This window comes from Ovis aries, chromosome 1 (genome assembly GCF_016772045.2).
Source record: "Ovis aries strain OAR_USU_Benz2616 breed Rambouillet chromosome 1, ARS-UI_Ramb_v3.0, whole genome shotgun sequence".
Classification (NCBI taxonomy): Eukaryota; Metazoa; Chordata; class Mammalia; order Artiodactyla; family Bovidae; genus Ovis; species Ovis aries.
Window position 1 is genome coordinate 85,786,907 of NC_056054.1, and position 27,686 is coordinate 85,814,592.

The window sequence follows — 27,686 nt, forward strand, 5'->3', positions numbered from 1 at the left end:
TGGAGAAGACTCTTGGACTACAAGGAGAGCCAACCATTCCATTCTAAAGGACAGAGTCCTGACTATTCATTGGAAGGACTAATGCTGAAGCTGAAACACCAATACTTTGGCCACTTGATGTGAAGAACTGACTCATTTGGAAAGACCCTGATGCTGGGAAAGATTAAAGGCAGGAGGAGAAGGGGATGACAGAAGATGAGATGGTTGGATGGCATCACCACTCAATGGACATGAGTTTGAATTAACTCCAGGAGTTGGTGATGGACAGGGAGGCCTGGCGTGCTGCAGTCCATGGGGTCACAAAGAATCAGACATGACTGAGTGACTGGATGAACTGATAGTAGGAATGTAATCAAACTGTTCACCAGGAAAAAATTACATTTATCATATTATGGCTATATTTCTATCTGATTGCAGGAACAGAGTCTTACTCAATTTCCTGAGTGTAGCAGAGTTCTGGACAAAAAAGGACTTCAGCTTATTTTTAAAGTTTTATTAAATCTATAAACAAAGTTATACTCTCCAGAGGGGTTTTCATTCCATTGTCCTATAAACTTAACTTTTCCTAGTATTTCATGTTTGGTCACTGACTTAGAATCTCTCCAAACAAAAGTTTGTTTCATCTCTCTACCCCTAAAGAAGCACTAGAAGACACACCTGAACTTGAATCCCACCTCTACCACTCACCACTTATGCAACCTTAGGCAAACTACTTAACTACCCCGACTCCATTTTCTCATTTGCAAAAAGAGGATAACAATTATGCCTACCTCATAAGATCATTATAAAAGTTAAAAAAAAAATTATGTAAAGTGTTTGAAACTAGCCCATGGTAAGCATTTAAAAGTTTGCTATTACTGCTTTTCTTGTTAGAAACCATATCCTTACATGAAGCAGTTTGGAAATTTCATTAGTGGGATATTTGGTGTAATAGTATCAGTCGTTTATAGAATTACTTGGGGGCTATGGCAGATACTTTGGACTGGCTCTTCCAACCTTCATTCTACATTTTTCTTTGGAGACTGTGGAATGCTCAAAACTGTGTTTCTAAACTCCTTTGAGGTTAGGGTTCTATATGAAAATTCACTTCCCCGAAAACCTTACACAGAATTTGGAAAGAATAAGTAAGGCTGCTTATTCCTGTGGTTTTCATGCATATCTTAGAGTTTAGATAAATTTTGGTGCCTGGACTCAGCAATCCAATGTTTATTCACCAAATTGATGAGTATCTTGAAGCAGATTTGACAGTGGTGATGGCAGCTAAACAAATTTTAAACTATGAATCACAACTATATTCAGCTCATTAGTATAGTTCAGGGATTTTTTTCTATAAAGAACTAATTAGTAAATAGGCATTGTAGGTCACATATAGTCTCTTATTATTTTTTGTTTTTACTACAAATCATGAAAGGAAAATTGAGAAATTATAGACTTCATCAACATTTGGGATTGCTGTTCATCCAAAGACACAATTTAAAAAGTTGATATTCCAGTCACAAACTGGAAAAGGTATTCACAATACATATTGCTAACAAATGAGTCCTATGCAGAAGTTTGAAAAAGTCCTACAAATCAGTAAGAAAAAGGCAAACAATATTTAGATTTTTAAGAAAAGAAGACTTGCCCAGGCACTTCAAAGAAAGAATATCCAGTGGCTTTTTTTTTTCTTCTTTGGCCACTCTGCACAGCATACAGAACTTCCCCAAGCAGGGACAGAACTCATGGCCCTGTAGTGGAAGCATTGAGTCTTCATTGGACCACTAGATGTTCCAATGACTTCTTTTTTATGATTTTATTTTATTTTTAATTATTTTTTTTGGAGTATAGTTGATTTACAATGTTGTGTCAGTTTCTGCTATATAGCAAAGTGAATCAGTTATACATGTATCTACTCTTTTTTAGATTCTATTCCCAAATAGGTCATTTCGGAGATTTGAGTCGAGTTCTCTGTGTTATACAGTAGGTTCTCATTAGTCATCTATTTTATGTATAGTAGTATGTATATGTCAGTCCCAATCTCCCAATTTATCCCTCCCTGCTTTCTCCCTTAGTAGCCATAAGTTCCAATGCCTTCTTAACAGAGCTGGGTTTTTTGTTTTTTGTTTGTTTGTTTGTTTGTTTTTGGCTCCTCTTGCCACAGAGCACAGGCTTTAGGGCACATGGGCTCAGAAATTGCAGCTCCCCGGCAGGCTCAACAGTTGTGACACATGGGCTTAGTTGCTCTGTGCCGTGTGTGATCTTCCCAGATCTGGAATGGAACTTGTGTCTTCTGCATTGGTAGGCAGATGGATTCTTTACCTCTGAGGCACCAAGGAAGCCCCAACAAAGGTGTTTTTTAAGATAATCAAAGGTGAGCTCCAGAGGTTACGTTGTGTTTTGAACCCCCAAAGTCTAAAACTGCAAATCTTAAACAGTAATTTATCACTCTGGTAATAATGTTTAAATTGACTTCTCTGTTTTCTGAAGTGTGAAAGTACCTGTTCAAGCGCCTTTGTTTCTTCGTTAATTCTGAAGAGACCTTTGGAATTTCCCCCATCCTTTGCTCATGAAAGTATAAAAACCTCTAATGGGTTGAATTTTTACTCTTTGAAAGCAGTGTTGTATAGATGGAGAAGTCTTGAGGCTACTGTAAGAATAAGACTGAAAACCAGAGGCAGGAGGCTGAAGTTCAAAACCTGAGAACACCAGAGAACTCCTGACTCCAGGAAACATTAAACAATAAGAGCTTATCCAAAAGCCTCCATGCCTACATTGAAACCAAGCACCATCCTAGAGCCAACAAGTTCCAGAGCAAGACATACCACGCAAATTCTCCAGCAACACAGGAACATAGCCCTGAGTTTCACTATACAGGCTGCCCAAAGTCACACCAAACCCACAGACATCTCAAAACTCACTATTGGACACTTCACTGCACTCCAGAGAGAAGAAATCCAGCTTCACCCACCAAAACACCAATGCAAGCTTCCCTAACCAGGAAATCGTGACAAGCCACCCGTCCAAGCCAACCAAAGAGAGGAACCTCCACAATAAATAGGAACCACAAACTGCCAGATACAGAAAGGCCACCCCAAACACAGCAATCTAAACAAGATGAAAAGGCAGAGTAATACTCAGCAGGTAAAGGAACAGGATAAATGCCCACCACACCAAACAAAAGAGGAGGAGATAGGGAGTCTACCTGAAAAAGAATTCAGAATAATGACAGTAAAAATGATCCAAAATCTTGAAAACAAAATGGAGTTACAGATAAACAGCCTGGAGACAAGGATTGAGAGGATGCAAGAAATGTTTAACAAGGACCTAGAGAAATTTAAAAAAAAGAGTCAATCAATAATGAATAATGCAATAAATGAGACCAAAAACACTCTGTAGGGAATCAACAGTAGAATAATAGAGGCAGAAGATAGGATAAGAGAGGTAGAAGATAGATTGGTAGAAATAAATGAAGCAGAGAGGAAAAAAGAAAAAAGAATTAGAAGAAATGAGGACAACCTCAGACACCTCCAGGACAATGTTAAATGCCCCAATATTCAAATCATAGAGGTCCCAGAAGAAGAGGACAAAAAGAAAGGCCATGAGAAAATACTTGAGGAGATAACAGTTAAAAACTTCCCTAAAATAGGGAAGGAAATAGTCACCCAAGTCCAAGAAACCCAGAGAGCCTCAAACAGGATAAACCCATGGCAAAACACCCCAAGACATGTATTAATCAAATTAACAGAGATCAAACACAAAGAAAAAATATTAGAAGCAGCAAGGGAAAAACAACAAATAACACACAAGGGGATTCCCATAAGGATAACAGCTGATCTTTCAATAGAAACTCTTCAGGCCAGGACGGAATGGCAGGACATACTTCAGGTGATGAAAGACAAAAACCTACAGCCCAGATTACTGCCCAGCAAGGATCTCATTCAAATATGAAAGAGAAATCAGAAGCTTTACAGACAAGCAAAAGCTGAGAGAATTCAGCACCACCAAACCAGCTCTTCAACAAATGCTAAAGGATCTTTTCTAGACAGGAAACACAGAAAGGGTGTGTAAACACGAATCCAAAACAATAAAGTAAATGGCAATGGGATCATACTTATCAATAATTACCTTAAACGTAAATGGGTTGAATGCCCCAACCAAAAGACAAAGATTGGCTGAATGGAAACAAAAACAAGACACCTATATATGCTGTATACAAGAGACCCACCTCAAACTTAGGGACACATACAGACTGAAAGTGAAGGGCTGGAAAAGATATTCCACACAAATAGAGACCAAAAGAAAGCAGGAATAGCAATACTCATATCAGATAAAATAGACCTTAAATAAAGGCTGTGAAAAGAGACAAAGAAGGACACTACATAATGATCAAAGGATCAATCCAAGAAGATAGAACAATTATAAATATATATGCACCCAACATAGGAGCACCACAATATGTAAGGCAAAGGCTAACAAGTATGAAAGGGGAAACTAACAATAACAAAATAATAGTGGGAGACTTTAATACCCCACTCACACCTATGGATAGATCAACTAAACAGAAAATTAACAAGGAAACACAAACTTTAAATGATACAATGGACCAGTTAGACCTAATTGATATCTATAGGACATTTCACCCCAAAACAATGAATTTCACATTTTTCTCAAGTGCACATGGAACCTTCTTCAGGATAGATCACATCCTGGGCCATAAATCTAAACTTGATAAATTCAAAAAAATCGAAATCATTCCAAGCATCTTTTCTGACCACAATGCAGTAAGACTAGATGTCAACTACATGAGAAAATGTTAAAAATTCCAACATATGGAGGCTGAACAACATGCATCTGAACGACCAACAAATCACAGAAGAAATCAAACAAGAAATCAAAATATGCATAGAAAAAATGAAAATGTGCATGTAAGAATTAAAGATTTTAAAATTAAAAAAATAAAAAACTAAAAAAAAAAGTAAATTCAAAAAAAAAATAAAATAAAACCTATGGGACACTGTAAAAGCAGTGCTAAGGGGAAGGTTTATAGCAATACAGGCTTACCTCAAGAAATAAGAAAAAGGTCAAATAAATAACCTTACTCTACACCTAAAGCAACTAGAAAAGGAAGAAATGAAGAACCCCAGGGTTAGTAGAAGGAAAGAAATCTTAAAAATTAGGGCGGAAATAAATGTAAAAGAAACAAAAGAGACCATAGCAAAAATCAACAAACCTAAAAGCTGCTTCTTTGAGAAGATAAATATAATTGACAAACCATTAGCCAGACTCACCAAGAAACAAAGGGAGAAGAATCAACATCAACAAAATTAGAAGTGAAAATGGAGAAATCACAACAGACAACACAGACATATAAAGGATCTTAAGAGACTATTATCAGCAACTATATGCCAATAAATTGGACAACTTGGAAGAAACGGACAAATTCTTAGAAAAGTACAATTTTCCACAACTGAACCAGGAAGAAATAGAAAATCTTAACAGGCCCATCACAAGCACAGAAATTGAAACTATATTCAGAAATCTTCCAGGAAACAAAAACCAAGGACCAGATTGCTTCACAGCTGGATTCTACCAAAAATTTAGAGAAGAGCTAACACCTATCCTACTAAAACTCTTCCAGAAAACTTCAGAGGAAGGTAAACTCCAAATTCATTCTAGGAGGCCACCATAATACCAAAACCCGACAAAGATGCCACAAAAAAAGAAAACTACAGGCCAATATCATTGATGAACATAGATGCAAAAATCCTTAACAAAATTCTAGAAAACAGAATCCAAGAACATATTAAAAGGATCATAGATCATGACCAAGTGAGCTTTATCCCAGGGATGCAAGGATTCTTTAATATCTGCAAATCAATCAATGTAAAACGCCACATTAACAAATTGAAAGATAAAAACCATGTGAGTATCTCAGTAGATGCAGAGACAGCCTTTGACAAAATTCAACATCCATTTATGATAAAAACTCTCCAGAAAGCAGGAATAGAAGGAACATACCTCAACATAATAAAAGCCATATATGACAAACCCACAGCAAACATTACCCTCAATGGTGAAAAATTGAAAGCATTTCCCCTAAAATCAGGAACAAGACAAGGGTGCCCACTCTCACCACTAATATTCAACATAGTTTTGGATGTTTTGGCCACAGCAATCAGAGCAGAAAAAGAAATAAAAGGAATCCAGATTGGAAAAGAAGAAGTAAAACTCTCACTGTTTGCAGATGACATGATCCTCTACATGGAAAACCCTAAAGACTCCACCAGAAAATTAATCAATGAATATAGTAAAGTTGCAGGATATAAAGTTAACACACAGAAATCCCTTGCATTCTTATACACTAACAATGAGGAAACAGTGAGAGAAATTAAGGAAATAATTCCATTCACCATAGCAACAAAAAGAATAAAATACTAAGGTATATATCCAACTAAAGAAACAAAAGACCTATATATAGAAAACTATAAAACACTGATGAAAGAAATCAAAGAGGACACAAATAGATAGAGAAATATACCATGTTTATGGATTGGAAGAATCAATATAATGAAAATGAGTATATCACCCAAAGCAATCTATAGGTTCAATGCAATCCCTATCAAGCTACCAATGGTATTTTTCACAGAACTAGAACAAATAATTTCACAATTTGTATGGAAACACAAAAAACCTCGAATATCCAAAGCAATCTTGAGAAATTAGAATGGAACTGAAGGAATCAACCTGCCTGACTTCAGGCTCTATTACAAAGCCACAGTCATCAAGACAGTATGGTACTTGCACAAAGACAGAAATATAGATTAATGGAACCAAATAGAAAGCCCAGGGATAAATCCATGCATCTATGAACACCTTATCTTTGACAAAGAAGGCAAGAATATACAATGGAGAAAAGATGATCTCTTTAATACGTGGTGCTGGGAAAACTGGCCAACCACTTGTAAAAGAATGAAACTAGAACACTTTTTAACACCATACACAAAAATAAACTCAAAATGGATTAAAGATCTAAATGTAATACCAGAAACTATAAAACTCTTAGAGGAAAACATAGGCAAAACACTCTCCAACATAAATCACAGCAGGATCCTCTATGATCCACCTCCCAGAGTAATGGAAATAAAAGCAGAAATAAATAAATGGGACCTAATTAAACTTAAAAGCTTTTGCACAACGAAGGAAACTATAAGCAAGGTGAAAAGACAGCCTTCAGAATGGGAGGAAATAATAGCAAATGAAGCAACTGACAAAGAATTAATCTCAAAAATATACAACCAACTCCTGAAGCTCAATTTCAGAAAAAAGAAATGACCCAATCAAAAAATGGGCCAATGAACTAAACAGACATTTCTCCAAAGAAGACATGCAGATGGCTAACAAACACTTGAAAAGATGCTCAACATCACTCATTATCAGAGAAGTGCAAATCAAAACTACAATGAGGTACCATCTAACGCCAGTCAGAATGGTTGCTATCCAAAAGTCTACAAACAATAAATGCTGGAGAAGGTGTGGAGAAAAGGCAACCCTCTTACACTGTTGGTGGGAATGCAAACTAGTACAGCCACTATGGAGAACAGTGTGGAGATTCCTTAAAAAACTGGAAATAGAACTGCCATATGACCCAGCTATCCCACTGCTGGGCATACACACTGAGGAAACCAGAATTGAAAGAGAAACCTGTACCCTAATATTCATTGCAGCACTGTTTATAATAGCCAGGACATGGAAGCAACCTAGATGTCCATCGGCAGATGAGTGGATAAGAAAGCTATGGTACATATGCACAATGGAATATTACTCAGCCATTAAAAAGAATACATTTGAATCAGTTCTGATGAGGTGGATGAAACTGGAGCCTATTATACAGAGTGAAGTAAGTCAGAAAGAAAAACACCAATACAGTATACTAACACATATATATGGAATTTAGAAAGATGGTAATGATAACCCTATATGTGAGACAGCAAAAGAGACACAGATGTATAGAACAGCCTTTTGGACTCTGTGGGAGAAGATGAGGGTGGGATGATTTGAGAGAATAGCATTAAAACATGTATATTATCATATGTGAAACATATCACCAGTCCAGGTTTGATGCATGAAACAGGGTGCTCAGGGATGTTGCACTGGGATAACCCAGAGGGATGGGATGGGAAGGGAGGTGGGAGGGGAGTTCAGGATGGGGAACACATGTACACCCATGGCTGATTCATGTCAATGTATAGCAAAGCCACTACAATATTGTAAAATAATTAGCCTCCAATTAAAATAAATAATTTTTAAAACAATTAATATTTTAAAATTTTATATTTAAAATATAAAATCTTAATATTTTGACTATTATAGTTTGAGTATCTATTTTTTATTTGAATAACATAATACAATTGCCTATTAGTAGAAAATTAGATAGATATATTCACATTTATGTATATGAGGGAATGCCATATAGGAGTAGAAATGAATGAAATTATGCATATCAGCATAGATAAATCTAATAATTTTGAGTGAAAGCAAATTTTAGATGATGTATACAATATATAACTATATTAAGTGTTTATGGATACATTCATATACAGAAAAATATTAAAATATGCATGGGAATGAAACATTAACTTGAAGATAAGGATAACTTCTCAAGAAAGGAGAAAACAAAAGTTACTGTTTGAAGCAAAAATGACAGTCAAATAATATGGTGAGCACGACTGATTTATTATTTTCTTTGTGAAATGCTACATGTTTAATTATTCCTAAGTCGCTTCAGTCATGTCCAACTCTGTTTGACCCCATAGAAGGCAGCCCATCAGGCTCCGCCATCCATTCTCCAGGCAAGAACACTGGAGTGGGTTGCCATTTCCTTCTCCAATGCATTAAAGTGAAAAGTGAAAGTGAAGTCGCTCAGTCGTGTCCAACTTTTTTGTGACCCCATGGACTGTAGCCTACCAGCCTCCTTCGTCCATGGGATTTTCCAGGCAAGAGTACTGGAGTAGGTTGCCACTGCCTTCTCTGTTTAATTATTAAGTATATTTTTATATATATGGGCTTCCCTAGTGGCCCAGCAGTAAAGAATCCACCTGTAATGCAGGAGACATGGATTCATACCCTGGATGGGGAAGATCCTCTGGAGGAGGACATGGAAACCCACTCTAGTATTCTTGCGTGGAGAATCCCATGGACAGAGGAGCCTGGTAGGTTACACTCCATAGGGTTGCAAAGAGTCAGACATAACTGAAGCAACTGAGCTATATATTTATGTATAGGGCTTCCCAGGCAGCGCTGGTGGTAAAGAACCTGCCTACCAATGCAGGAGATTAAAGAGACTTTAGTTCAATTCCTGAATCAGAAAGACCCCCTTATATATATATACTTAAAGATGGAACCAATTTCCCTTTTTTCACTCAGACTGCCAAACCTGATCATGGGAGCATTCAATAAATAAAAGATATTAATTTAAAAATAACTGTTCCCATTTAAAATATTCATGTTTTGATAATATTAATATTTTCCAAACAACCCACAATTTAAATTGATGTTTGAATATCTGTATCAAGGATAGAGAACAAAAACCTAATTTCTATTATTTAACAAAGACCTAGTGATAATTGAGGAAATTCATAGACACAGTCAAGATTTCTGAGGGAATTTGTACCTGTGGCAATCTTGAATTAAATGGCAGGTCTGGTAGTGTTTCTTATTTATCTTATTAGTAACAAGAGAAGGAGTGTTTTGGCTTCTGTATATTAAATAGGAAGATAACGTATGTTTTCTATAATACCTATCACATAGTAGTTATTAACTACTATATTAACATTTTACATCTATCTATCCCTCCCTTTCAATTTTGATGCTTGAAAAAATTGTGATTTTTATATATGTGTTGCGTTGTATCATATTTATGCATGTATATGTGTGTGTAGGTATATAACATGTTGGCATCCATATCTATACATACATACATACATGTAAATATTTATTGTCTTACTTTATGGTTAAGTGGAATAAAACACATGCCTGCCTATAGAACATTTATTACATTTTTTCCTTTACTCCAAGAGCTCTTCAGAAACCAATTCAATGATTTGTTATAGTCCTTGGCAGAATAGATCCACTTTCTCATTTTCTGTTTTCCTTGTCTTTATAGACAACATAGTGGGATTAAACCTGTTTTGAACAGCCTGGGGTTAGACTTTTCATGTCCACATATAACCTTTGGTTTAAAATCGAGATAGACAAGAATATACAATGGAGTAAAGACAATCTCTTTAACAAGTGGTGCTGGGAAAACTGGTCAACCACTTGTAAAAGAATGAAACTAGATCACTTTCTAACACCACACACAAAAATAAACTCAAAATGGATTAAAGATCTAAATGTAAGATCAGAAACTATAAAACTCCTAGAGGAGAACATAGGCAAAACACTCTCAGACATACATCACAGCAGGATCCTCTATGATCCACCTCCCAGAATTCTGGAAATAAAAGCAAAAATAAACAAATGGGATCTAATTAAAATTAAAAGCTTCTGCACAACAAAGGAAAATATAAGCAAGGTGAAAAGACAGCCTTCTGAATGGGAGAAAATAATAGCAAATGAAGCAACTGACAAACAACTAATCTCAAAAATATACAAGCAACTTCTGCAGCTCAATTCCAGAAAAATAAACGACCCAATCAAAAAATGGGCCAAAGAACTAAATAGACATTTCTCCAAAGAAGACATACGGATGGCTAACAAACACATGAAAAGATGCTCAACATCACTCATTATTAGAGAAATGCAAATCAAAACCACAATGAGGTACCACTTCACACCAGTCAGAATGGCTGCGATCCAAAAATCTGCAAGCAATAAATGCTGGAGAGGGTGTGGAGAAAAGGGAACCCTCCTACACTGTTGGTGGGAATGCAAACTAGTACAGCCACTATGGAGAACAGTGTGGAGATTCCTTAAAAAATTGCAAATAGAACTACCTTATGACCCAGCAATCCCACTGCTGGGCATACACACCAAGGAAACCAGAATGGAAAGAGACACATGTACCCCAATGTTCATCGCAGCACTGTTTATAATAGCCAGGACGTGGAAACAACCTAGATGTCCATCAGCAGATGAATGGATAAGAAAGCTGTGGTACATATACACAATGGAGTATTACTCAGCCGTTAAAAAGAATTCATTTGAATCAGTTCTTGAATCAGTTCTGATGAGATGGATGAAACTGGAGCCAATTATACAGAGTGAAGTAAGCCAGAAAGAAAAACACCAATACAGTATACTAACACATATATATGGAATTTAGGAAGAATGCAATGACGACCCTGTATGCAAGACAGGAAAAAAGACACAGATGTGTATAACGGAGTTTTGGACTCAGAGGGAGAGGGAGAGGGTGGGATGATTTGGGAGAATGGCATTCTAACATGTATACTATCATGTAAGAATTGAATCGCCAGTCTATGTCTGATGCAGGATGCAGCATGCTTGGGGCTGGTGCATGGGGATGACCCAGAGAGATGTTATGGGGAGGGAGGTGGGAGGGGGGTTCATGTTTGGGAACGCATGTAAGAATTAAAGATTTTAAAATTTAAAAAATAAAAAACTGAAAAAAAAGAAAAAAAATCGAGATAGAAATTTATAACTCTGTATCAGTTTTAGATGTACAACATAGTGATTCACAATTTTTAAAGTTATATTCCATTTATAGTTATTAAAATGTTGGCTATAGTTATATATAATCTTTTATATATTGTGTTGCATATAGTATGTAGAAATACTTCTATCTCTATTAATAAACAAAATAAAGGGAAGATACATAAACTCACAGGTTAAAATCAGACAGACCATTTATCCAAATCCAGGAATATGGAATGTACATAACAACAGTTCCAGTTAATATGCCATGCTGTCATTCATAAATCTTATTCTAAAATATAGAGGAAAAAAAATTATGGCAAAATACTTTAAATGCTTCAGATCTATTGAAGCATTTATTTTGCCATATGTCATTGCTTTAAATCAATACCTGATCTTTATAATCTGCAGGGTTATTAAGGGATCCAGCTTTTTTCCTCTATATTTTAGAAGAAAAGGTCATTTAAAAGACCTCAATTTCTAACAGTTTTAACTACAGAAGCATGGTGCCATATTAATTTCACATAAGGCACTTGCTTGATTTTAATCTTATTTATGTGAATTTTAGAGCTGAATTATTGATTAGAATCCTATTAATAAATTCTATTAAGAAAAATTGGGACTATGACTAAAAAATGGCTTCTTTTTTCTTACTAATATTTATGTTCTTTGTGTATTTAATTTTCATTTTTAGGAAATTTAACTAAACAACTTAATTCAATCATTACTAGTTTATTAAGTGCCCTATCTCAGGTAGCCTATCCTTATCCTATAATAAGGAAGTGAAATTCCTCTAATTTCACAGAAAATTAAATCAAGGATCATGGAAAAAGCAAGAGAGTTCCAGAAAACCATCTATTTCTGCATTATTGACTATGCCAAAGCCTTTGACTGTGTGGATCACAATAAACTGTGGAAAATTCTGAAAGAGATGGGAATCCCAGACCACCTAACCTGCCTCTTGAGAAATCTGTATGCAGGCCAGGAAGCAACAGTTAGAACTGGACATGGAACAACAGACTGGTTCCAAATAGGAAAAGGAGTATGTCAAGGCTGTATATTGTCACCCTGCTTATTTAACTTAATATGCAGAGTACATCATGAGAAACGCTGGACTGGAAGAAACACAAGCTGGAATCAAGATTGCCGGGAGAAATATCAATCACCTCAGATATGCAGACGACACCACCCTTATGGCAGAAAGTGAAGAGGAACTAAAAAGCCTCTTGATGAAAGTGAAAGAGGAGAGTGGAAAAGTTGGCTTAAAGCTCAACATTCAGAAAACGAAGATCATGGCATCCGGTCCCATCACTCCATGGGAAATAGATGGAGAAACAGTGGAAACAGTGTCAGACTTTATTTTGGGGGGCTCCAAAATCACTGCAGATGGTGACTGCAGCCATGAAATTAAAAGACCCTTACTCCTTGGAAGGAAAAATTATGACCAACCTAGATAGCATATTCAAAAGCAGAGACATTACTTTGCCGACTAAGGTCCGTTTAGTCAAGGCTATGGTTTTTCCAGTGGTCATGTATGGATGTGAGAGTTGGACTGTGAAGAAGGTTGAGCGCCGAAGAATGGAAGCTTTTGAACTGTGGTGTTGGAGATGACTCATGAGAGTCCCTTGGACTTCAAGGATATCCAACCAGTCCATTCTGAAGGAGATTAGCCCTGGGATTTCTTTGGAAGGAATGATGCTGAAGCTGAAACTCCAGTACTTTGGCCACCTCATGGGAAGAGTTGACTCATTGGAAAGACTCTGATGCTTGGAGGGACTGGGGGCAGGAGGAGAAGGGGATGACTGAGGATGAGATGGCTGGATGGCATCACTGACTCGATGGATGCGAGTCTGAGTGAACTCTGGGAGTTGGTGATGGACAGGGAGGCCTGGCGTGCTGCAATTCATGGGGTCGCAAAGAGTTGGACATGACTGAGTGACTGAACTGAACTGAACAGAAAAAAACAATATCAATCATTCTTTTGAGTTTTAATACTTTTCATAGTAACAGTAGGTTTTAACTAAATATTAATAACCTTGAAAAGTTAGACCAATTTCAAGTTAGAGTAATGAAAATCTATAATCTATAAAATGACAGAAATATCTGTGTCCTATAAAATGCTTGAAAAGAGGATGTATTTGTTGATCCAATACAGTTACTAGTTACTGGTTATAATATAAGCTATACTGTGTAGTTTATATTTCATCAAATCACAATTTTAGAGTCAATTTTGTCTTTAGAATGTAGTTATGCATACAATCTTAAAATATCTTTGGCTTATTTGCTTTCAACAGAAATTAAGAAGAAGCAAAATACAGAACAACCAAAAGAAAAATAAGAATACATTCATCTTTCACATAAGTTTAAATTTTCAAAGAGGGCAGGTTTCCAGTTGCCTTCCTTTATTTTTTTTTTTATTGAAGTATAGTTTATTTACCATGTTGTGTTAGTTTCTGGTGTATAGCAAAGTGATCTAGTTATTTCTTATTATCAATAAGAATATGAAAGTGATTTCTTTCATATTCTTTTCCTTTATGGTTTATTATAGGATATTGAATATAGTTCCCTACACTAGTTTATATACAGTAGTATATATTTGTTAATCCCAAACTCCTAATTTATCTTTTCACCCATTTCCCTTTCGGTAATCGTGAATTTGTTTCCTTTGTCTGTGAGTCTGTTTCTATTTTGTAAATAAGTTCATTCATATCATTTTTTTAGATTCCACATATAAGTGATATCACAGGATATTTGCCTTTGTCTAATGAGCACAAGCTGGAATCAAGATTGCCGGGAGAAATATCAATCATCTCAGATATGCAGATGACACCACTCTTATGGCAGAAAGTGAAGAGGAAATAAAAAGCCTCTTGATGAAAGTGAAAGTGGAGAGTGAAAAAGTTGGCTTAAAGCTCAACATTCAGATAACGAAGATCATGGCATCTGGTCCCATCACTTCATGGGAAATATATGGGGAAACAGTGGAAACAGTGTCAGACTTTATTTTGGGGGGCTCCAAAATCACTGCAGATGGTGATTGCAGCCATAAAATTAAAAGATGCTTACTCCTTGGAAGAAAAGTCATGACCAACCTAGATAGCATACTGGGAGAAGGCTATAGCACCCCACTCCAGTACTCTTGCCTGGCAAATCTCATGGACGGAGGAGCCTGGTGGGCTGCCATCCATGTGGTCACGAAGAGTCGGACACGACTGAGAGACTTCACTTTGACTTTTCACTTTCATGCATTGGAGAAGGAAATGGCAACCCACTCCAGTGTTCTTGCCTGGAGAATCCCAGGGACGGGGGAGCCTGGTGGGCTGCTGTCTATGGGGTCGCACAGAGTCGGACATGACTGAAGCGACTTAGCAGCAGCAGCAGCAGATAGCATATTGAAAAGCAGAGACATTACTATGCCAACAAAGGTCCACCTAGTCAAGGCTACGGTTTTTCCAGTGCTCAGTCGCAAAGAGTCGGACACGACTGAGCAACTGAACTGAACTGAACTGAACTGTACTGTATGGATGTGAGAGTTTGACTGTAAAGAAAGCTGAGTGCCGAAGAATTAATGCTTTCGAACTGTGGTGTTGGAGAAGATTCTTTTTTTTTTTTTTTTTTTTTACTTTATCTTACTTTACAATACTGTATTGGTTTTGCTATACATTGACATGAATCTGCCACGGGTGTATACAAGCTCCCAATCCTGAATCCCCCTCTCACCTCCCACCCAATATCATCTCTCTGGATCATCCCCATGCACCAGCCCCAAGCATCCTGTATCCTGTATTGAACATAGACTGGCGCTTTGTTTCTTACATGATAGTATACATGTTTCAATGCCATTCTCCCAGATCATCCCACCCTCTCCTTCTCCCTCAGAGTCCAAAAGTTCATTCTATACATCTGTGTCTCTTTTGCTGTCTCGCATACAGGGTCATCATTACCATCTTTCTAAATTCCATATATATGTGTCAGTATACTGTATTGGTGTTTTTCTTTCTGGCTTACTTCACTCTGTATAATCGGCTCCAGTTTCATCCATCTCATTAGAACTGATTCAAATGTATTCTTTTTGATGGCTGAAAATACTCCATTGTGTATATGTACCACAGCTTTCTTATCCATTCATCTGCTGATGGACATCTAGGTTGTTTCCATGTCCTGGCTATTATAAACAGTGCTTTATGACCCAGCAATCCCACTGCTGGGCATACACACCGTGGAGAAGACTCTTGAGAGTCCCTTGGACTGCAAGGAGATCCAACCAGTCCATTCTGAAGGAGATCAGCCCTGGAATTTCTTTGGAGGGAATGATGCTGAAGCTGAAACTCCAGTACTTTGGCCACCTCATGCGAAGAGTTGACTCATTGGAAAAGACCCTGATGCTGGGAGGGATTGGGGGCAGGAGGAGAAGGGGACGACCGAGGATGAGATGGCTGGATGGCATCACTGACTCAATGGACATGAGTCTGAGTGAACTCTGGGAGTTGGTGATGGACAGGGAGGCCTGGCGTGCTGCGATTCATGGGGTTGCAAAGAGTTGGACACGACTGAGTGACTGAACTGAACTGAACTGAATGGACATTAGAGTCTATGTATCTTTTTGAATAGAGTTTTCTCCGAATACATGCCCAAGAGTGGGAGTGCTGGACCATATGGCAACTCCATTTTTACTCTTTTAAGGAATCTCCATACTGCACTAACCTTTCTTTATTCTTGAATTGAACTTTAAAACACAGTGTAAAGGATAGGAAATCTATATTAACTCATTTCATAATCCATAATTCATTGCCTTTAAAAAAAACATAAATTCAACTACAAGGGCTCTCAAGCTTTTCTGATTTGCTTTGTTTACAGTGGTAACTTTCTTGTACTATTTGGCAATATTAAGAACCAAGAGTAAGCTAAAAATGTCTGTATCCATTAATAAGAGTGCTCAGTAAATTAAAAAAAAAAAAAGAGTGCTCAGTAAGGGAGCAGTAGGTCACAAGTATTCCATTAGAACACTGAGGTATTCTGATGCCATGGAATTCTATGTAGGACTTTCTATTTTGTTTTATTCAGTCTGAAAAAGGAAATGAAGCTCAAGCATCATGTTTTCCTATTAATTATAATTTATAATTTTTAATGCCTTGGTTTTCTTTAATGCTTTCAGACAGATTTACAATATGTATGTAAAACAATGTTGGTTTTTTAATCTATAAAGTAGAAAATGCTGAAAAACTTCAAAATATTCCAATTTTATTCTATGACAAAAATTATATTAGGTTAATAATATAATTATGTTATATTAGGTAATATAAATTGCATTTTAATCCACTTAAATGCAAATTTCTGTTTAGTGTTCATTAAACTGTTGAGAAGCCTAAATGGATTTTATGAAAATTAAACATCTTAATTTATCAAGAACTTAATAAACTTTAATTCTGGCTTATATAAAATTAAAATTTAATATTTAAGTCTAATTTATATGTTTATCTTTTTGGAAAATAGATACATCATATTTTAATACAGATCTCTTGAAGTTTAATGAGAAAGCAAAGACATGTTCATGCTTATAAATGTACATAAAATGATAGTTCAGGACTTCATTTTTATGCTATTCCCAAGAGTGGTTTTACTGATTCGTAAACCATACGGCTTATGCAAACTGAAGGAAACAACTTTAAGAAAGTTGGAGTCACGCCTCTGAAAAATCCTGTCACTCCTTGTCTTTTATAAATTTTATAAAAGACGCTAATCATATTTAGCTGTGGAACTCCTAGAAAATGAAAGGGAAGGGGAAAATCAAGTTAATTTGATGTTTTAGCTTTCTTTCAAACACTGACTCAGGAAAAACATGCTAAAATAGGTAATAAAATACAATTAATTAAATTATTTCACAAGCAGTCCCAAAGAATCATCTCTGATTCATAGTATTATGTACATAATCAGAGACTCTAATGGAATGATTTGATGCTCATCTCTATTTAATTTTCTTTAATTTTAGGAACAAATTCTGTCCACTGGAAGTGAAATTTACTTGTAATTATCATAGACTTATAATTTTTAAAGACTATCTGGACATATAGAGGTATCTGATTCAGTATCTCATGCCTTAAGAACATCTCAAAGTCAGAAACAAATTCAAATGTGTTTCTCATTTGATATTTTTCTCAGGAAATGATTCCACCATTCATGTAGCTGTTGAAACTGGAAATCTGAAAGGCATCCATGACATTTCCCTCATGTTACATATCCAAACCAATGCCCATCAATTTTACCCTCTAAATATCTCTCAAATTCATCCATTTACTTCCATGTCCACTGACATGCCTCCAGCCTTCAAACGACCAGCAATCTTCTCTAAACTATTGGCATAATCACCTCCTTCATTTTTTCCTGCATACTTTAACCAGAGAGAACTATTAATGATGCAAATCTGATTATGTTACTGTCCTGCTTCAGTAATTTTCCACTATGCTTAAATATAGTATGCTGCAGCCTCTGTTTCCATTTCCCACCTAACTTGTTAACCATTCCCTTGCTTTCTGCACTCCAGCCTTACATCCTATTCAGTTTCTCAAATGTCTTTTTGCTTTTCCCTCTTCAAACTAGTACACTGGCTTTTCCCTTTGCTTGAAAGTAACTGCCCCTATCGTTGCATATTTTACCCCACTTCAGCCTTCAGTTCTCAGTCTAAGCAACACTTCTGGGAGGAAGTTTTTTCAGATCTGCCTTAGATTCCACCTTCCCCATATAGTCTTTAGAGAACTTCACTTTTCTTTTGTAGCTGTTATCAAAGTTTATATGTGTGAATTTTTAATTAACAGCCATCTTCCCTATAGGGTTACCAGTTTCATGAGAGCAGGGACCAATGTTTCTTTTCCTTACTCAAACCTCACCTGCATTGCACATTGCAGCGTTGGCAACATTCTCAAACTCTCTAGTTATCATTTTTCTCCCTAATCTTACATCATTTTCCTGAAATTGGCATAGCTGAGTGTAAAAAGCAGCAGAGAACTGAAAAAAAAATGTCTTTCACTCTTAGTTTTAGTTTAAGCATTTCCTCTCACCACCCACCCCACAAAATAAAAAGATTCCTGTGAAATCTTAAGAAAGTCCCTCAAAACTTTAAAAACTATTTACTTGCCATGAAATTTCTTGGAGAATAGTCTATTACTATATGCATTTTTTTGTGTTCTTTTAATAGAAGCTAATAACATTTCTCTCAAATTCTCTATTTTTGTAAAGGAATATAGAGAACATGGTTACTTTTTTTCTGTCTGTGGTTTTGTACTTTTTTAATTGATGTATAGTTGATTTACAATGTTGTGTTAATTTCTGCTGCAGAACAGAGTGATTCAGTTATACATATGTATACATTTTTTATATTCTTCTCCATTATGCCTTATCACAGGATACTGAATACAGTTCCCTGTGTTATACAGTAGGATCTTGTTGTTTATCCATTCTATATATAATAGTTTCCCTCTGCTAAGCCCAAACTCCCTTCCTTCCCTCCATGACCCCCTCCTTGACAACCACAAGTCTGCTCTCTATCTATGTCTCTGAATCTGTTTCTGTTTCATAGATAAGTACATTCATGTCATATTTTAGATTCCAAATATAAGTGATATAATATGTTATTTGTCATTATCTTTCTGACTTAATTAACTGTGTGGATCACAATAAACTGGAAAATTCTGAAAGAGATGGGAATACCAGACCACCTAACCTGCCTCTTGAGAAATCTGTATGCAGGCCAGGAAGCAACAGTTAGAACTGGACATGGAATAACAGATTGCTTCCAAATAGGAAAAGGAGTACATCAAGGCTGTACAGTGTCACCCTGCTTATTTAGCTTATATGCAGAGTACATCATGAGAAACGCTGGACTGGAAGAAACACAAGCTGGAATCAAGATTGCCGGGAGAAATATCAATCACCTCAGATATGCAGATGATACCACCCTTATGGCAGAAAGTGAAGAGGAACTAAAAAGCCTCTTGATGAAAGTGAAAATGGAGAGTGAAAAAGTTGGCTTAAAGCTCAACATTCAGAAAACGAAGATCATGGCATCCAGTCCCATCAGTTCATGGGAAATAGATGGAGAAACAGTGGAAACAGTGTCAGACTTTATTTGGGGGGGGCTCCAAAATCACTGCAGATGGTGACTGCAGCCATGAAATTAAAAGACGCTTACTCCTTAGAAGAAAAGTTATGACCAACCTAGATAGTATACTCAAAAGCAGAGACATTACTTTGCTGACTAAGGTCCTTCTAGTCAAGGCTGTGGTTTTTCCAGTGGTCGTGTATGGATGTGAGAGTTGGACTGTGAAGAAGGCTGAGCACTGAAGAATTGATGCTTTTGAACTGTGGTGGTGGAGAAGACTCTTGAGAGTCCCTTGGACTGCAAGGAGATCCAACCAGTCCATTCTGAAGGAGATCAGCCCTGGGATTTCTTTGGAGGGAATGATGCTGAAGCTGAAACTCCAGTACTTTGGCCACCTCATGAGAAGAGTTGACTCATTGGAAAAGACTCTGATGCTTGGAGGGATTGAGGGCAGGAGGAGAAGGGGACAACAGAGGATGAGATGGCTGGATGGCATCACTGACTCGATGGACATGAGTCTGAGTGAACTCCGGGAGTTGGTGATGGACAGGGAGGCCTGGCGTGCTGCAATTCATGGGGTCGCAAAGAGTCAGACACAACTTAGTGACTGAACTGAACTGAACTTAGTATGATAATTTCTCAGTCCATCCATGTTTCTGCAAGTGGCATTATTTCATTCTAGTTTATGGGGGCTGAATAATATTCTATATATACACCACATCTTCTTCATACACTCATCTGTCAATGAACATTTAGCTTGTTTCCATGAACTGGCTATTGTGAATATTGCTGCATGTATCTTTTTGAATTATAATTTTGTCTGGATGTATGCCCAAAAGTCAAATTGCTGGATCATACAGAAACTCTATTTTTAGTTTTCTGAGGAACCTCCATCGTTGCTGCACTATCTTATATTCCTACAAACACTGTAGGAGGGTTTCGTTTTCTCCACACCCTCTCTAGCATTTTTCATTTGCAGACTTTTTAATGGTGGCCACTGGCCATACTTGCCAATGTGAAGCAGTATCTCATGTGGTTTTGATTTGCTTTTCTCTAATAATTAGAGATTTTGAGCATCTTTTCATGTGCCTGATGCCCATGTAGAAATGCTTACTTTTCCCCTAATGTTGAGTCCATTTTCCCTATTGATTTTCTCCCAATTTATTATTATAAAAATTGTAAACTACAAAAATGTTGTACAATGAACATTTGTATAATTACCACCTAGTTTCTAAATCTGACATTTTGCCATACTTATTTTTTGCCTCTTTTTCTCTTCTCTGTACATGCGTATAAATGTGTGTATGTCGTTTGAAAGTAAGTTGCAGACACTATGACACTTCTTCCTTAAATACTGAAGCATCTTCTAAAAATAAGGACATCAGTCCACATAACCATGGTATTATGATCAATGCCTTTGAAAATTAAAAATAATTCCCAATATCACTAAATACCTCCTTATTCAAATTTTGCAAATTATCCAAAAGATGTCACTTATAGGTTTTTTTCCCAAGCTAAAATCTAAACAAAATTCACTCCTTGTGCTTGGTTGTTATATTTCTTTAATTTCTTAATCAAGATTAGTTAGTGCCAGTCCCCTACCACCACCATTGTTTCTATGACAATGACTTTTTGAAGAGCCCAGGCCAATTGTCTTATAGAATATTTCACATTCTAGATTTGTCTGATTGATTCTTAATAGTATCATATGTCTTATTTCTCAATCCCCTATATTTCCTTTAGGTCTGAAAGCACAATCAAATGCCAGTAAAACATTTTTTTGGCAAGAGTACTTCATATCAGAAGTCATGCATTTCATATTACATTACATCACATCAGAAGGCACATATATCAGGTTTTTTCACTGCTACCAACACCAAGTTTAGTCACTTGGTAAGGGTGATGACTATCCATTCTCTCCATTGTCAAGGTTTGTCTTCCTTTTTGCAGTTAGCAAGAAATCTAATACATGACACTTAAGCATTATGTGAATTTACTATTCCCCAATACCATTTAACTTAGTAGTTTTAACATTCCCTGATGAGCCTAGGATTCAGATACTGATTTTTAAATATCATTACTCTGTATAATACTAAAAAGAAAAATAGTATGGGTTTTTGAGAGCAGGGAATGTATCAATACAAGCAACCAGAAAACATCATTTTCCAAAAATTACAGAAGAGCCCAGGAAAAATGAATATGGACATGTTCAAAAGACAAAGGAAGATTTTCAGTTCCAGTTATAACAGTAGATTCTGTCAACTAACCCTTCAAATAAGAATACTCTTAAAAGATGAACCAAATACATAAAGGGCTTTCCAGGTGGTGCTAGTGAGAAAGAGATCCTGCCAATGCAGGAGATCTAAGAGATTCAGGTTCAATTCCTGGGTCAAGAAGATCCCCTGGAGGAGAGCAAGGCAACCCACTCCAGTATTCTTGCCTGGAGAATGCTATGGACAGAGGAGCCTGACAGGCTACAGTCCATAGGGTCACAGAGTTGGACACGACTGGAGCGACTTAGCACTCACACGCACGCACAAATACATAAAAACACTTTGAGAGCAATCAATGCAAGCAAGACAAGATCACTGAGAGAAGGAAAGTATAGAAGTAATCATTATACTCACTCTGGTGTTTTTTTCTTAGGCCATTTGGCCATTTTCAGCATCAGAGAATAGAGTTCAAGAGAAAAAACAACAATGTTACTGAACTGAGGACAGAAGTGCCAGATATTTGAGGAGCAAAATCATGAAAGAGTTAGCATCAGTGAAGTGAGTCCAAACAATCTCTGTATAATTTTCCCTTGGAGCATTGCCAACTCTAAAGCTGCACAAAATGCAGTTTCAATAGAGCCAGCAGAAAAGAGCAGCTGGAAGGCTAAAGGTGTAAGAAAAGATTTTAGCAGTAACACAGTGCTGGATAACAGAGGTTGGAGTTTAAGTCCAACAAGGTGGGGGGCTGTGATAATCACTCTAGGCTTTCAAATAATACCCATGAACAGTCACTGTCTAGGGGTAAAGGACCATACTCTAAGAGTTCCTTGGAGAAAAGGCAAAGCTGAAATAGGTCATCTTTAACAAAGTCTAAACATTTAGAGGAGAAGAAAATGGCAACCCACTGCAGTACTCTTGCCTGGAAAATCCCATGGGCGGAGGAGCCTGGTAGGCTGCACTCTATGGGGTCACTAAGAGTCACACACGACTGAGCGACTTCACTTTGACTTTTCACTTTCCTGCATTGGAGAAGGAAATGGCAACCCACTCCAGTGTTCTTGCCTGGAGAATCCCAGGGACGGGGGAGCCTGGTAGGCTGCCGTCTCTGGGGTCGCACAGAGTCGGACACGACTGAAGCGACTTAGCAGCAGCAGCAGCAGCAAACATTTAGATGATCCATGTATACTGTAGCTACCTACCAAAAAGCTTAACCCTGTTCGGAGAAAAATAATGTTATTCAGAGCCTATAATTTTTCATACAAAATGCCCTTCATTCAATTCAAAATAATGAGGCATGCTACTTTAACAAAGAATCAAATAACTGAAAACCTAGCAAGAAAAAAATCAATAAAAATATTCATATATTAAATTTAAAATAATTGTGATTAATATTTTTAGGAAATTAGAAAAAATAGAGACTTTCACAAGAAATCTGGAATCTATTTTTTAAGAATAAAAAATGGAAACCCTAAAATTGAAAAAAAAATACTAAGACTTCAATGTATGAGTTTAATAGCAGATTAGACATTGCAAAACATAGTTAGTGAACTCCAGAAGATAGCTTCAGCAAGAAGGAAAAAAACCCACCCAGACTGAAGCACGGATATGAGGGTGGAGGGGACAGAAAATACAGAAAAGAACATAATAGATATATGAGATATGAAGAACAAAATCTAACACACATGTAATTGGAATGTCAGAAAAAAAGAAACAATGGGATCGAGCAATATTTGAAGCAGTTTGGGCTCAGAATTTTCCCAAACCTGACAAAAGCCATCAAATTGCATATTATAAAACCAGGAAGAGGATAAATATAAAGCAAATGACATTTAGCGTGCATGTTCAGTCACTCAATCATGTCTGATTCTTTGTGACCCCATGGACTGTAGTCTGCCAGGCTCCTCTGTCCATGGGATTTTCCCAGCAAGAAAACTATTGGAGTGGGTTGCCATTTCCTTCTCCAGGGAATCTTCCCAACCCAGGGATAGAACTTGTATCTCCCATGTCTCCTGCATTAGCAGGCAGATTCATTACTCCTGAGCCACCTGGGAATCCCTAAATGATACTTTAGGCACATAATAAACTGTTGAAAACCAGAGACAGAGAAAAAAAAATCTAGAGAAAACAGAAAATACAGCATATTAAAAGAGCAACAATAAAACTGATAGCTAACTATTAAACAAAAATTACAGAACTCACAGACATTGGAATAATATTCTTTTAATGTGCCATAAAAAGAGACAAACAAAGCTAAGAGAATCTGTTGCTAGCAGATCTCCACTAGAAAAACTTCTGAATGGAGTTCTTTAAGTAGAAGAGTACAATCCTCAGTGAAAGAAAGGAAATTCAGGAAAGGAAACAGAAACAAAAAGAGAATAAAATATATATTAATGCTGATTTTTAAAACAGTAATGTCTTATGGGGTTTAAAACATATGCTCTAGTAAAATACATGACAACAGCTGCATAAAAGGAGGCAGTATAAATGAAAAGTCAAACTGTTATATTAGAAATTGGTAAAAATACTAATTTAAGGTAGGCTGTAATTAACAAAAGATTTGTAATCTTCAAAGTAACCATTAAAAGAAAAATAAAGAATATATAACTAACAAGATAATATAGAAGAACTAATGAACATATCTGATATAATATGTGGTCTCCACTTAACATGCAATAGTACCTTAAAATACAAATGTACTAAAGCAAAATAATCACACTGAATTTTTCTTGAAGATCTAACTATATGCTTTTCATAATGGATATATTATATATAAGGATACACAAAGGCTGAAAGTAAAAAGGTGTTTAAAAATTATACCAAGTAAACATTAACCAAAAGAAAGCCATTGTAACTATATAGTATCAGCCAAAGTAGACTTTTTAAGGCAAAACATTACTAGAAATAAGAGGAACATTTCATAATAAGAAAAGAATCACTCTAAATTGCAATTCACATAATAATAATATAGCTTCAGAATATATAAAGCCAAAGTTGACCAAGTTAAAGGAGGGATGGAAAAATCTATAATCATGATTAGAGATTTAAACACAATTCTGTCAATAGAAAAAGCAGACCAAAAAATCAGTAAGAATATAAAACATTTACAAAGCATTTACCTAATTGACCTTTCATAACATATATGTTCTGTGCTGTGCTCAGTTATTCAGTCATATCTAACTCTTTTCAACCCCATGGATTGTAGCCCACCAGGCTCTGCTATCCATTGAATTTTCCAGGCAAGAGCACTGGAGTAAGTTGCCATTTCCTACTCCAAAGGATCTTCCTGACCCACGTCTCCTGCATCTCCTGCACTGGCAGGCAGATTCTTTAACACATATATAGAATACTAAATACAACTTCAAAACCGACTTTCTTTTCCAAGTGTACAGTGAACATTTACCAAGATAGACTATATCTGGACCATAAAGCAAGTCTCAATAAATTTCGAAGTATAGAAATCATGCACAGTATATTCTCTCTATACAGTGTAATTAAACTGAAAGTTCACTGTTAAAAAGATCATTGGAAAATCCCCAAATGTTTGTAAATTAAGCAACATACAATGAGTACATTGTATATAACCAATGGGTATATTCTAAATAGTCAATGGGTCAAGAAAGAAATCACAGTGGAAATTTGGATGATATTTTGAAATGAATAATAATGAAAATGATATCAATTTATAGTGTAGAAGTAAAGCAGTACTTACAGAGATATGAACTTATTCAATAGAATTTATATATTAGAGAAGAAAGATTTTAAATCAATTATCATAACCAGGGTTCAGCAAGCTTTTTCTATAATGGCCCAGAGAGTAAATATTTTAGGCTTCGGGGCCTCTTGCAGCTACTTAACCCTGCCATTGCAGCATGAAAGTAGCCATAGACAATATGTAAATAAATGAAGGTGACTGTGTTCCAATTAAAGTTTATTTCTATAAATAGAGAGTCAGATTTGGCCTCCAGGCCTAGTTTGTCAACTTCTGACCTAAACCTCTAACTCAAGAAATTAAAAGAGAAAAAGGAGGATGAAAATAATACAGAGAAGAACAGAAACCAATGAAATAAAAACAAACAACAGAGAAAAATCAATAATGTCAATAGATGAAATCAGTAAACCCCAACAAATGTGATTAAGAAAAAGAAAGGAAAAATAACAAATTGCTTATATCAGAAATGAAAAAGGAGACATCACTTAAGACCAACAGCATTATCAAGGGTTTAATAAAAGGACATTATTAATGACCTTAGCTAATTAATTTAGATGTTTAGATGAAATAGATAAATTCTTTGAAAAATATAATGTCTTCACACTGGCAAAAGAAGAAATAGGAAGCCTGAATAATTAATAACTTTTAAAGAACTCAAATCTGTAATTAAAATACAGGGTGAAGAAAACCTTCCATCAAAAATATTCAGACAAAATTGGCTTCACTGGTGAATTTTTCCAACTATTTAAGGAAAAAACAATTCTAATCATATACAAATTCTTCCAAAGAATAGAAAAAGAAGGAACATTTCCTGTATTTATGGGGCCAATGTAACCATAATACCAAAACCTGATAAGAACATTAGAACATTACGAGGAAAGAAAATTACAGCCAGGGGGCAGTCCTAAGATGGCAGAGGAATAGGACAGGGAGACCACTTTCTCCCCCACAAATTCATCAAAAGAACATTTGAACAGTGAGCAAATTCCACAAAACGACTTCTGAATGTTGGCAGAGGACATCAGGCACCAAGAAAGGGAGCCCATTGTCTTCGAAAGGAGGTAGGACAAAATATAAAAGATTTAAAAAAGAGACAAAAGAGGTAGGGATGGAGACCCATCCCGGGAAGGGAGTCTTAAAAGAGGAGGTTTCCAAACACCAGGAAACCCTCTCACTGGCGGGTCTGTGGGGAGTTTTGGAATCTCAGAGGGCAACATAATCAGGAGGCAAAATAAATAAATAATAAATAAAACCCACAGATTATGTGCCTAACAGCAACTCCCAGCAGAAAAGTAGCCCAGACGTTCGCATCCACCACCAGTAAGCGGGGCCTGAACAGGGAGGCCTGGTCTGCATTGAGGGCAATCTGAGGGAGCTAAAATGAGATAGCAACCCAAACTGTGGGATAGCCAGAAAGAGAGAAGGGAAAAAAAGAGAGAGAGAAAGAGAGAACTGTCCCGTGGAAAGCCCTATTTCTGCTTTATTGACTATGCCAAAGCTTTTGACTGTGTGGATCACAATAAACTGTGGAAAATTCTGAAAGAGATGGGAATCCCAGACCACCTGACCTGCCTCTTGAAAAATCTGTATGCAGGTCAGGAAGCAACAGTTAGAACTGGACATGGAACAACAGACTGGTTCCAAATAGGAAAAGGAGTACATCAAGGCTGTATATTGTCACCCTGCTTATTTAACGTATATGCAGAGTACATCATGAGAAACGCTGGGCTGGAAGAAACACAAGCTGGAATCAAGATTGCCAGGAGAAATATCAGTCACCTCAGATATGCAGACGACACCACCCTTATGGCAGAAAGTGAAGAGGAACTAAAAAGCCTCTTGATGAAAGTGAAAGAGGGGAGTGAAAAAGTTGGCTTAAAGCTCAACATTCAGAAAACAAAGATCATGGCATCCGGTCCCATCACTTCATGGCAAATAGATGGGGAAACAGTGGAAACAGTAGCTGACTTTATTTTGGGGGGCTCCAAAATCACTGCAGATGGTGACTGCAGCCATGAAATTAAAAGACACTTAC

The 27,686-nt window shown here is 36.6% G+C and overlaps 1 protein-coding gene across 1 annotated transcript in view; it reads right to left on the bottom strand.

Annotated features, from left to right (window-relative positions):
* Positions 1-15,066: 15,066 nt before the first annotated feature.
* Positions 15,067-27,686, bottom strand: part of LOC101102447 (mitochondrial adenyl nucleotide antiporter SLC25A24-like) — a 65,149-nt gene continuing 52,529 nt past the window's right edge. The window contains exon 7 of the mRNA XM_042251705.2: positions 15,067-17,395. Within this exon, the coding sequence (XP_042107639.2) occupies positions 17,229-17,395 (167 nt within the window). The 3' untranslated portion in view covers positions 15,067-17,228. The remainder of the gene's footprint in view (positions 17,396-27,686) is intronic.